Here is an 11,755-nt window from a genome sequence, read left to right on the forward strand (position 1 = left end):
TATTTTGAACTTTCTAATCTATTTTTTGTGGAACCATGGATTTTGCGGAGGCTCGTTGAAGCGTGGGTAGTCGAGAGATTCGGCTGAATTTTTATGAACGAATCAGCAACTAAAAATACTTATTAACGATGCCAAACATTGAAATTCCAAAAAAAAGGAACGTGTTCGGTGAATTTAGCCTTCCAACGACTTTCCCAAACACAGCCCTAGTCCAGCAAGAAAGATGTGTACTCGTAGTCGTTCAATGGATTTTTTGTATGCGGCAATGTCATCAAGGTCTTTCATGACGACCTTATCTCGATGGTCCAATTCGCGGAAAATCTCAGTCAACGCTCCATAGTATTCAGAGAGAGACTTCCCACTTTGTCTGGAAGTAAATGCCTTTTGATTCAACGTAAACACTTGCAATTCATCACTTCCATCATAGAAAGCCTTTGATAACGCACTCCAGATTTCTTGAGCGGTGGGTAAGCGTAAGTAACGCTTCATAATTTCTGGACCCATGGACATTAATAGCCATCTCTTCACCTTTTGATTTTCCGCATACTATTTTTCATAACCATCGTCTGATTCTAGCGGTGGCTTTGTCTTACCCCGAATGTAGGAAAGTTTTTCCCGTTCAGCAATATGCATCTCCATTAATTGTGACCAAACATCATAATTGGATTCGGTGAGGATGATTCCTGCATTAAAATTACTTTCTAACTGCACAATAACTGGAACTGATTTTGTTCCAAATGATTCCTGCATTTTTTTTTTCTTTTTTTTGGGTAAGATGCAGTTAAATAGAGGAAACACTAGGTTTTGTACAGCAATACAGTAACTTTAGAGCTCTATTCTGCTATCCAGATTAGATGTTTCCGCCATTATCTTTTAAGGTATGAAAAAAAACTCCAGTTAGAAAGAGGATGAGAGAGGATGTTTTTGGTGGTATTAAAAAAAGAGGGTTGAGGTTTAGTGGTGCTGGCTGTTGGCAGAAGAGGTTGAAAGAGGTTTGAGGATGAAGGAACCAAGGGGGTCACGGCTGTGGGCTGTTATGAGGATGAGAAATTAAAAAAAAAAAAATGATTTCTCAATCTATAGAACAAGGAGTTTCTTTGCGCTCTTCGACGGTGGTGACAATGGCACAGCGATGGCTATGGTGACTGCGGCAATACCACGACGACTATGGTAGTGGTTTCGGCAGATTCAGCAAAGACTTCGATGAGAACTCTGAATTTTTAATTTCTGGTTTGCAATTTCTGCAAATTGATTTTTTTCCTTTTCCCTTTTTTAATGGTTTGTTGAAGATTTCACTGAAGAAGAGCAGATCTCAACACTACCACCAATTCAGCGATGGCTTCAAACAGTAACAATGGTGGGATACCACATGTTGACGTGCATAACTTATTTGACGAAATGCCTGTTAAACACCATGGGAGAATGAACACCTAACACTGAGGATTGCAACAGAGAAGAGCATTGGGAGAGGTTACAATGGATCTGAGTTAGAAGGCCCAAGCCTGGTCAACCTGATTGCAAGATCAAAAAACTGACCAATGCTCTGATACCATCTTCAAAGAAAGGATTAATGGTATTTTTCATTGATATCTTCTGTTACTGTATAACCAGTATATAAAGAAGAAGATTCCTACAATTAAGTCAATCACCCATAATCAGTCTCATTTACAGCTATACAATCACACCCAATCATTCCTAATTAAGCATGATCTCACAGCTAATCTTAATTAGACTTAGAAAGGAAAGAATCACAAATGATTCTATACTACTGATCTCCTAAAATCTCAACAAGTTCTTCTTGAAAATGACTGCGGCTCTTTGAAGCGAAGTAAAAGAGAGGCAATGAACAAAAGATTTGTTCGATCGGATTCTATAGGTACCAAAATTTTGGTGCTCTGTTTTCTTTTAGAAGAGAAGTCCTTTAATATTGGTTATAAAAAAAAAACCGAGACTCCTTTCCCAAATGTCGTTCACAAAAAAAAAAAAAAAAAAGAGAGGAGAAGAGAAAAAAGAGAGAGTGGTGTCCGTGTGTGCATCTGTGTATGCTGGGGGCAGTCCCTATTTTCAAAAAAAATATAGAGAGAAAGAGAGAGAGCAGAAGAATACCTGTAGGTGGCTGCAATTAGGACGTGAGTGGACACGCCCGTCGTGAAGATCGCTCCAACGAAAATAATAGCTAAAAAAAAAAAAGAGGAGAATGAAATAAACAAGCAACAAGAAGTGGAATTGGAGAAGGAGTAAGAAAGAAGAGATGAAAATGGAGTGGGATTCTACGTGGCTGATCGCAGCAGAGACGTGAAGAAGAAGAAGTAGAAGCTGTAAAAAAAAAAAAAAAAAGAGTAAGCTAGGCTTACTAATTTAGTAGGATTCAAATCTTACTTAAGGTGTTGAGCTCACCTTATGGCCCAATACTTAAAGCCCAAATCATTGCCCACAATGAAAATAGTTGAGGAAAGAAGTACAAGTCCGTTTGTGCTACTGGAATGGTAAAGAACAGACAATACAAAAGAGATTTAATTTGTAAGCTTTGTCCTTTAAAAAATAAAAATAAATAAGAACTCAAGGGCTATGATTGCATACTTCTCACATATGTGGTACACCCAATCTTAGAGGATTAAGTAATTGTGTATTTTCAATATAAGTTTGTCCATGAAATCTGAGGACTGTGGTGTTGGATTTCCAATTGGTAATCCATTTGATCTCAACTACCCTTAGTAAGAGTCAAGATCTTACTAAGTTAGTAATGGAAGTGTTTCCTCATCCTAAAAGGTTTGCGGATGACGTTGAAATGGGAAAGCTTTGTATATGGATTTGATTCTACGCATCCTAAGTACCCCAAATTTCTAGATAAGCTAATTTCCTACTTAGCTTATGACTTGGAAGTTGAAATGCATCACATAAACATGCATGTCACATGTGCTGTGTGTCACAAGCCACTTTCTTAATCACTTTCTATTGGGCTTCTAATCAGCCATCTCCATTACCCAAGCCCTATTCAAGTAAAACTCCAAATCCAATAGCACTGACTTTGTGTGAAATTTCTCTATTTAAACAAGAGTGAAAATGTGGGCTCCTCAGACCAATTAAAAAAAATATTTTGCAATGTATGTATGTTATGAATAAATGATCAAAACAATTTTTTTTTTTTTTTGTTCATAAACATATATATTGTTTGTTTGTTCTTGTTGTAAAATTACAAGGCAAATTCGAACGTGAATAGTCTCTTCCAAATTCAAGGATTTTCACGATTCTTAAACTCAAACATGTAAAAGTCACTCAAACTTGACTTAAGAATATCAAGGACACGCTATCGTCAAGTATACGTCCGAGAGCGCATCCTTGAGGGGGCATTTGTAGGCACCAAAATTTTGAAGAGGCCTTTACAAATTTTATAAATAAAAAATTCCTTAATTTATTAATGGACCTCCTATCCAAATTGCGTCCATTAATTGGGAACGTGCCTCCTACAAGCTTGGGTTTTGGACTTTTGCAGATAAAGTCCATGACCTAAACAAAATCAAGTGATCCATATTAAATATTGGGCCTTATACCTAAACAAATGAGTTTTTGCCCAATAATGATCCATAGAATCCTTAAAATTGGCTTTGGACAAATTTAGCATTTTAAATAAATTAATTAAACTCCTTTAAGTTGGAGGCATAATTGAAAAGCTAAATTACCTTTACGTCTATAAATACAAGAGCATTTCTCATTGAGAAGGGATCTAGATCACTTTCTCTCAGAAGACAGAAGCTCTCCCTTTAGAGAAGAAGAAGCTCTCAAACCCTCCTCCAGAGACAAAGCAAGGTTTTTCAGAGATCCGGACTCCGACTAAAGAGAAGATCAAGCATAAAGCCATTTCTCCGAAAATCAAGAAAACCTTCTCAGCTGATAAAGCGCGAAGCCCGGAGAGAAGAAAATCTACAAAAGCCTCTACAAAAGATCAAACACAAAGCAAAGCCAACGTCAAAGCATCCTTCTCAGTCGATAAAGCGCGAAGCTCGGAGAGAAGAAAAGTTACATACATCATCACTATTTTTTTTTTTTTATACTTGACTGTTAATCAGAGGAAACATTGAGATCTGTATCCACTTTTTATCAAAAATCATTTACAATCATATTTCACGAATCTCAAAGTAGATTCGTAAAAATTTATTGTCGACATGAACAAAATTGGAACTGATCCATTGACGCCCTACATCCTAATGAATTAGTGTTAAACGGACTGGATTGGACCGAGCCTCCCTTGGGTTAATTTGGTTCAGGTCGGGTTGGTTTGACTACAGTATTACTGGACTGGGTTTTGAGACAACCCAATTTATGTTAATGAACCTAAGCCCAAGACGAAGCTTGCAGGCTTTTTGGTAAGGTCAACTTATTCTAATTAAATTTAATTTAAATAAAAGTAGAAGAAATTAAAAAGGAAATTCAAATAAAACTACAGCTGGACTCCTTCTAAAATTGTTAAAATGGTCTTCTAATGACATTTTTAAAAGTTCTCAAGCAATCAACATCACCACTAATATTACCAAACAACAACAAGAATATTCTAAGAAGAAAAAGAAAAAAAAAACCATCATTTCATATGCATAAAACTTCACAGTTTATAGTACCAGTTGAGGCCTGCACATGCCACGTGCAAGGCACACGTTGACATGCAGGCCATTGGTACCTTGTCGTTAAGGTAGCCTGTCTATATTTCGGTGAATATTTAAGAAGATACATTAAGTAGCATAAATCCTAAAGACTGTACAACTATTACTTGATATAACCCCTTCTATGCTAGTTCCTACGAGGGATTGCTTGTTTGAAGGCAGCCTCTGCAAGGGTGTTTGTCACTCCTAGACCCAATAAAGTCAATAAAACAAAGAGATTCCACCTAGACCAGTTATAAAATATCAGATTTCATAAAGAATACCTATTTTTAATGAACCTAGCCTAACATTACACATGTAATTATATATTGTAACCTTGATTCTTGATAATGTATTGATTCTCTCCAGCAATCAAGGTTACAATATATAATTACAGGGCAATCTCACTCTCCTTGATTGTTGGAGAGAAGACTATGAATTAGAGATTCATGTTAAGAGGTTCAGTTGTGACTCGAAGAAGGTGTTAGGCATCCTAACTCATCAGCTAACACGATTACCTACTTAAGGTCATTCAGTTTTTCGACTCACATAATATTTTTATATTAAATTGATGTTTACAATTTATATTCAGTGAATCGAGTATAATACAATTGGACCATAGGTAATTGATCCATTCAGGGTTCAAGATCCTCTAGTACATGCTCATCCACTGCTTTCAATCACTCACCTAGTTAGTGAATCAGAACACGCGATTAAACTGAGTCTAACTCTATCAATACAAAAGAATTCAGAAATACTAATTTTGGGATGTTGAAATGACTCCATTTGAAAATCTGACTCCATCTATAAAACATCAATTCGCTTAAGATTTTGCAAACTACAACTTATCAATGGGTGCACACAAAAATTCAAGGTTGAATCTATTTAAATTCTTGGCGTCGTCAATCTAATAATTACATGAAATCAACCATCACATGCAAGTCCAATGGTACACTAAATTAACTATGCTGAATCATTCCCAATAATAATCTTGTAACAATCCTAAAATAATAGTCACTACAGTAAAATAGGGATATAGCGACGGTCACAGACCGTCTCTATAGTGGAAAACACGGTCGCGTGGGGTACAGGACTTATAGCGACAGCCGCTTTTGGCCGTCGCTATAGGGTATTTTTTTTTTTTTAATAACTACACTTTTGGCCGTCGCTATAAAACTTTTGAAAAAAAAATAAAATTTTAATTCTACACCAGCCCCGTCATGTATTGCTTAATATTGGAGATACCCCTATATTTTGAAATTGATGACCTTGACCCCAACAACCAATATGAAAAGACCCAAATGCCCACTCTATTAGAATTCATTATGTTACTATTACATACAAATTCTCACCAAACATCCTTGATGAGCTACTAATTTTATTTTTTACGTTACAAAAATTAATGGACATGGAGTACTTATAACCACTTGTCACGAGTCCGCAGAAATTCAAACTCGAACTATTTTGTCAGTAATTTTACCTATTTTTCGTACGATAAACCTTCAGACTCCCTGCTGGCTCCATACTACTACCATGACATGTTATTTTTTTCTGTTTTGCTACCTGCCTACGTCTGTTCTCCATGGGTCCTCTTCCCCGATGACGCTCCCGGACTGCCTACCATAGCTCTCGGCAGTGGCATAATGCATCTTGATGGCTGCAACAGGGTCCGAAACAGCACCTGTGCAACCTCCAACAAGGATCCCTACCCCCATCACAAATGATGGCATTCACCACCTGCCTGTGCATTATGCTTACTATTAGACCATTGGCTTACCAATGGGTTACCTTTGATGTTCTCTTCAGCAAATACCTTGATGCATGATTAGGAAATTGGTAAACTACAGATATTGGCTTGTTTCTGGAAGGGAAACATCTTCTATTGGCAATGGCCAATTGATTTCAATCATGTCTTTCAGATTTCTATACGCATGTTGAATCGAACTCTCCACCAAATCTTGCCAATGAAAGGAACGATCAATTAGTTTCAAACAAAAAGACCAAGAGGAAACATTAATGTATCAAGAACTTGTTTCGAAATAAGGATAATTATTAGGTAAACTAGAGTAAATCCTCAGATATTTATAGACACACCATTTGAAATGTTGTGAAGTTATCTAGAGACACTACGTCATAACCATGCTACCAATAACCATGCTGAACAAGTGAGAGCCCACACCTCATATCATGGTGTAAAGTAACCCATACTATTGAAAATACCAATACCCACATGTGAAACACTACATTTGCATCTGTATGAGCCAGATCTCTTAAGAGAACAATAAGATCGCCAACCTACAAAAGAATAAATACCCAGCCCTTCAATGCAATCAATTCATCCCCCTATCCAAATTGAGACAAGTTGTGTTACATGGTTTTATAAAATCATGATATGGAGTAAGACTATAAAAATCTACATATATTTTACTAAAATATTCTCTACTAGTATCAACCAACCAAAAAGGTAAGAAAAGAAAACGTACAGAGAAATGTAGTGTGAAGTACCCTTTTGACTCAACCCATAACCAGTCAATCCCTGATTACAAGAGACAGCAGCAATGCTTTGTAATCATAGTTCAGTGTCAAAGGCATCTGATAGTAAGAAACAGGAACTTGTTATGAATATACACCCAAACAGCACAACAAGTAAACAATATAGAAAATGAATATACCATATCTGATTTACATCATTTAACAGTTATTAGTGAAATGTAAATTAACGACATGCTTCAACAGCACATTGCACACTATATGAACTAGTTATCACAAGTGAGGAAGAGATACATGAAAGAAAACTAACAGCCAATATAAGAACTGCACAGTGATTCTAAAGCATAAAAAGAGAAAGAGAAAGCAAAACTCTGTGCATTATATTTTATCAGTAGTCAACTACCATGAAAGAAAACTATTCATTAACATCTGGATAACTGTTTTATATTAGACTTTAATGAGTAAGACAATAACAATCGTTCCAACTTCCAGGCTACAAATCATTAGTTAATTGTAGGCCATTTTCGAATAAAATATTGAGGTCTTCACTTCAAAAGGGGTCATACAAACTGAAATGCAAATTGGTGGATAAAGTAAATCTATTTCAATACATCTACACCAATAGAAGATACTATTCATATATTGAGTTCCCCTAACTTAACGAAAAGAAAGGTCATTACCAGGATAGTCAAAATTGTACTCATGAACTCGCTCTAGTTCCTCTTCAGTCAAATTATGATAAAAGGAATCCTGCAGTTCCAAGCAAGTAAAGATATCTATTTTTAGATACAAAGATGGCAACCAAAATTTTTGTTCTACACATCCATATAAGTAAACAGAAGCATATTATATCAGCGAAAAATAATTTCCAATAAATATTGGTTCTGTTATCCATAAATATTTTTTCTATTACGTTTTTGCAAAGTAACAATAATATGAATGCACCTTAGCTTGTGTACGTCTTCACTGTCAAAATCTGTGTGACAAAGTCAAGCATTTCAAGATCAAATTAACAGAGAATAGAATAATTGTGTCAATAAAGCTAAGTGTAATGCATATCAGACACAAAGCATTAAAGGAGAATATTAGAACATATGGCACACAATAACCCAATCAATGGGTCTCAATTGTAAGTAATTGTTAGAAGAAACTCAGACTTCTGAGGATAAATCTGTCTCATCTTATTTGGAGATCAATAAGATTGTCAGTAGCATATATATACCCCTATTAGCATACCTTAGTTCAGCAAAGAAATAGCAGAAACATCAAGAGTGTTAGTAGCATATAAATATAAACTATTAGCATCCACAGAAATTAGACCTGAGCATATATTTAAAAAAATCGGCTTAGATGAGAGAAATATACAGATTTCCTAGATATCACTACCAGTCTTCAAATTTTTTGCCTAAATAGTAGCATTGATGAGTAAGTCAGCCACATGGATGGATGGAATGTTAGGGGAATCAAAGTAGTTAGTTAGTAATAAACTGACCAATCATCTTTAAATAATACAATGTCAAAGCTACCAAATAAAATATACAAAGATGGATTACAGGGCATACTTGCAGAGATCTCGGTGCCATGTAGGGACATTCTTGTATGTCAAGCGGGCAGTGACATTGAACATAATGATAGCACATTGTCCATGGATACTACATGAGCAAAGAGAAAGGTGGCAGTTAAATACATAGTGATGCCAACCATGGAGAAAAACAAGAAAGATGAGGGGAGAAAAACAAGAAAGATGAGGGGAGAAAAACTTGGAAGGCAAAAGGTAAATCATGGGTTCTACTATGTTGGTCATATATGCAAAAAAAAACCCTCACGGTTAAAAAAACTTAAAATGTGTATCCAACATATGTAAATTCACTTTCAAGAACCAAACTGCATTTCTAGAGAGTAGCTTATGGTTTAGAAAACTGAGATTTTTAAACTTATCACAACAGAAGAAAAATCCAGATTGTTTCAGTAAATATCAGTTGAAAACTCAAGCAATTAAACAATTTAGAACTTGATTCATAAAAGGAACTCCACTAAAACTATAACTATAACAATAATTCAAGTCAGAAAAGAAAACACATGAATTGGTCCAGGCTCAATGGCATTATGAAATAATAACAGATATTTGGGCAAATAAATCCTTAAAAAACACCATTTAGCCCCATTTCTCTCCAAAGTAAAACAAAAATATGTTCAATGTAGAATCTGTAGGACTGTAATCAATCAATCGAAAAATACCCATCTGACACTTGAATAATCTGGAAGGAAATCAACACCAAATGTATGTTCATGCCTTCAGAACCCTAACTACCCAACAGAGATAAGCTTAGAAAGCTAAACAATCATACATGAACAAGCACTACAAAACCATATTATGATTAGAAACAATTCACCATTCCATTAGGATTGTATATGTGCTGATCTGATCTAAGCTTAGTATCCAAACAAATAGATGGCAAACTAACAGTAGCTTGAGTATGCAAACCTCAAGAAATAGAAATCAAACATTTGTTTTACATTACAAATCATAAATAGGTTAAATTAGTCAAAACTATGGACCAAAAATATCCAATTCTTATCAGATCCAACAAATACCGATATCAGATTGGACGATTTAAAATGAAAATAGTACAAACAATCAGATCTTATTCTAAAACTTACTAATATCCATCTCTAAGTCCTCCAAACTTCTCCTGACCTACAGTATCCCAACAGTAGAATCTGATCTTCCGACAGTTTGTCAAGAAATCCAATGGATGAACTTCAACACTAATAGTGGCCGAAGTCCTTTAAGAAAATTTGGGATAGAAATGTAAAAATGCATAAAGAAAGATTTAAAATTTCAATTTTTGCTATAGAGCAAAGGATTTTTGAAACCAGGACAGAGTTATTGTTCTTTAGAATTTCAGTAGAGAATTAGCACCAAGGACATGATTCTTACTCCAATGAAAAATAAGATAAAAACAATTCTATTTGAGGGGAGAAAAAAAAAAGCCAAAACTAAGGAGATGCTTAGATGTATTTTTCATTCAGTTAATCATTCCAACTTTACTAATAAGAGAATTGACTTCTCCTTATCTTTCCACTAGCAATAAAATTACTGACCCTTTGGAATCAGAACTTTTGACTCTAAGATCCTGAACTTGTTGTAATAGAAAATTGAACTAATTGCTTTGGTCAGTTTATTCGGACAATGCATTTGTCGATCCAACCTTACTAAAGCTTTAAAATTCCTCATCAGAAAATTTGGAATTTGAAAAGGAAAAAAAGAAACCCAATTAATTGGAATTTTAAACTATAAACTTAATCATCATCATAATCTCTACAACACCAAAATTACCAAGAAAGGAATAGTCAAAGAAATACCAAAAGGATTGAGATTTACTACCAATGAGAAGTGAAAACTACTCACTTGAACTTGAAGTTGAAGCTGTTTGAGATATTCGATGGCTTCATCAAGCATCGATGCCTTATCCGTCTATCATAAACAGAACATCAAATTTTTCGGTCAGCTATTTGAGCTCAAACCGAACTGGATTCCAAAATTAAGAAAATTAATATAAAATAAAATAAAAATTAAAAACCTTGTTAGAATTTGGAATTAGATTCTGTAAGGCTCTATTTTTCTCATTAATTCGAGTCCTCCTCCTCTGTCAAACATTTACAAATATCAATAATTAAACCACTTCAAATCAAAATCCTGAGAAATAAAGATAATTAAGAACGGAAATTTTTACCTTTTCGGATAAATTGTGGAATTCTGCATCTCGGCTTCTCTTAGAAGAATTGAGAGGAGGAACAGCCTTCGAAGATCCCTCTGACACCTCAAAACCCTCCTACGTTCAAACAATATCGACCAATTAAACCTCAATTGGATTTGATTTTTAAGATTAACAATTGAGATTCAACAACAAAACAAACACCTCGCTTTCTCAATGCGAATATCCATAATCCTGGAGAGTTGAAATTCGATTGAGAGATCGAAACCCTAGATAGGTGAAATCCAATAGAGTCTGAGAGAGAGTCGCTGAGAGAGATCGAGTTGAATAGAGAAGATAAATCGTGTGAGGCACAAATTTGATATTGATAAGGTCCCAATAATCTCACTTTGGGACCGTAATTTCACCGAGATTACCATCGTATAAATACTAGTTCCCTTAAAATAATAATAAATTTTATTAAATCCCAAATTAATATGACTAACAATAGTTTGTTACTAATTTCAGGTAAAAAGGGCACATTTGGAAACCAACAAACGGTGTAACAACTATGGTTACAATACGCGAGCCGAAAGGAAGTTTCCAGAAAAATCTCGTCAATTTGGGCGCCACGTCACCGCGCCGCGGTCATTTCGAGGAATTTATCCTCGAGATTTTTACAGAAACTTCTAGAAGCTTCGGTGGTTGTAACTGATTGTGCCATTCGAATCGAATCATCCGAAAAGTTGACCCGATTACCCGAATACAAACATTATAAATTTGAGGGTTGATTTCAAAGAAGGGGTCCCCTCTTGGGTCCCTCTCCTTGCTCTCTTCTTCTCTAATTTTTGATTGTTCCTCTCTTTAATTTTCTGTAATTTTCTATTGAGAGATCTCTTGAGTGTAGTGAGAACATCAAGAGTGCTCAATTCT

General features: G+C 35.3%; 1 protein-coding gene across 6 annotated transcripts; it reads right to left on the reverse strand.

Moving 5' to 3' along the window:
* Positions 1–6,819: 6,819 nt before the first annotated feature.
* LOC147381133 (GTP-binding nuclear protein Ran1B-like) lies at positions 6,820–11,202 on the reverse strand. 6 transcript variants are annotated; one of them, XM_086430813.1, is made up of 9 exons: positions 11,048–11,202; positions 10,862–10,960; positions 10,537–10,602; positions 9,786–9,911; positions 8,687–8,776; positions 8,070–8,100; positions 7,805–7,874; positions 7,140–7,226; positions 6,820–6,929 (listed from the first exon to the last, which is right to left on the reverse strand). In XM_086430813.1, exons 1-6 carry the CDS (start codon positions 11,071–11,073, stop codon positions 8,094–8,096), a joined length of 414 nt encoding a protein of 137 aa, XP_086286939.1. In that variant the 5' UTR covers positions 11,074–11,202; the 3' UTR covers positions 6,820–6,929; positions 7,140–7,226; positions 7,805–7,874; positions 8,070–8,093. The 6 variants fall into 6 exon arrangements, 3 of the variants coding, with proteins under 3 accessions (XP_086286939.1, XP_086286941.1, XP_086286938.1); XR_015174760.1 differs by lacking the exons at positions 10,862–10,960; positions 11,048–11,202 and adding an exon at positions 10,709–10,776; XM_086430815.1 differs by lacking the exon at positions 9,786–9,911.
* Between the last annotated feature and the right edge of the window lie 553 nt (positions 11,203–11,755).

This window comes from Akebia trifoliata, unplaced genomic scaffold (assembly GCF_017979445.1).
Source record: "Akebia trifoliata isolate Shusen 1 unplaced genomic scaffold, ASM1797944v1 Contig00734, whole genome shotgun sequence".
In the NCBI taxonomy this organism is placed as follows: domain Eukaryota; kingdom Viridiplantae; phylum Streptophyta; class Magnoliopsida; order Ranunculales; family Lardizabalaceae; genus Akebia; species Akebia trifoliata.

What these genes read in the sequence shown, in the direction of transcription:
- LOC147381133 (XM_086430812.1), bottom strand. Translation starts at nt 11,073, where the DNA reads ATGGATATTCGCATTGAGAAAGCGAG. An exon ending in ATTCGCATTGAGAAAGCGAG is followed by an intron (nt 10,961 to 11,047) that starts GTGTTTGTTTTG and finishes GTTTGAACGTAG; the next exon opens with GAGGGTTTTGAGGTGTCAGA. An exon ending in AGCTTCAACTTCAAGTTCAA is followed by an intron (nt 9,912 to 10,536) that starts GTGAGTAGTTTT and finishes ATTTTCTTAAAG; the next exon opens with GACTTCGGCCACTATTAGTG.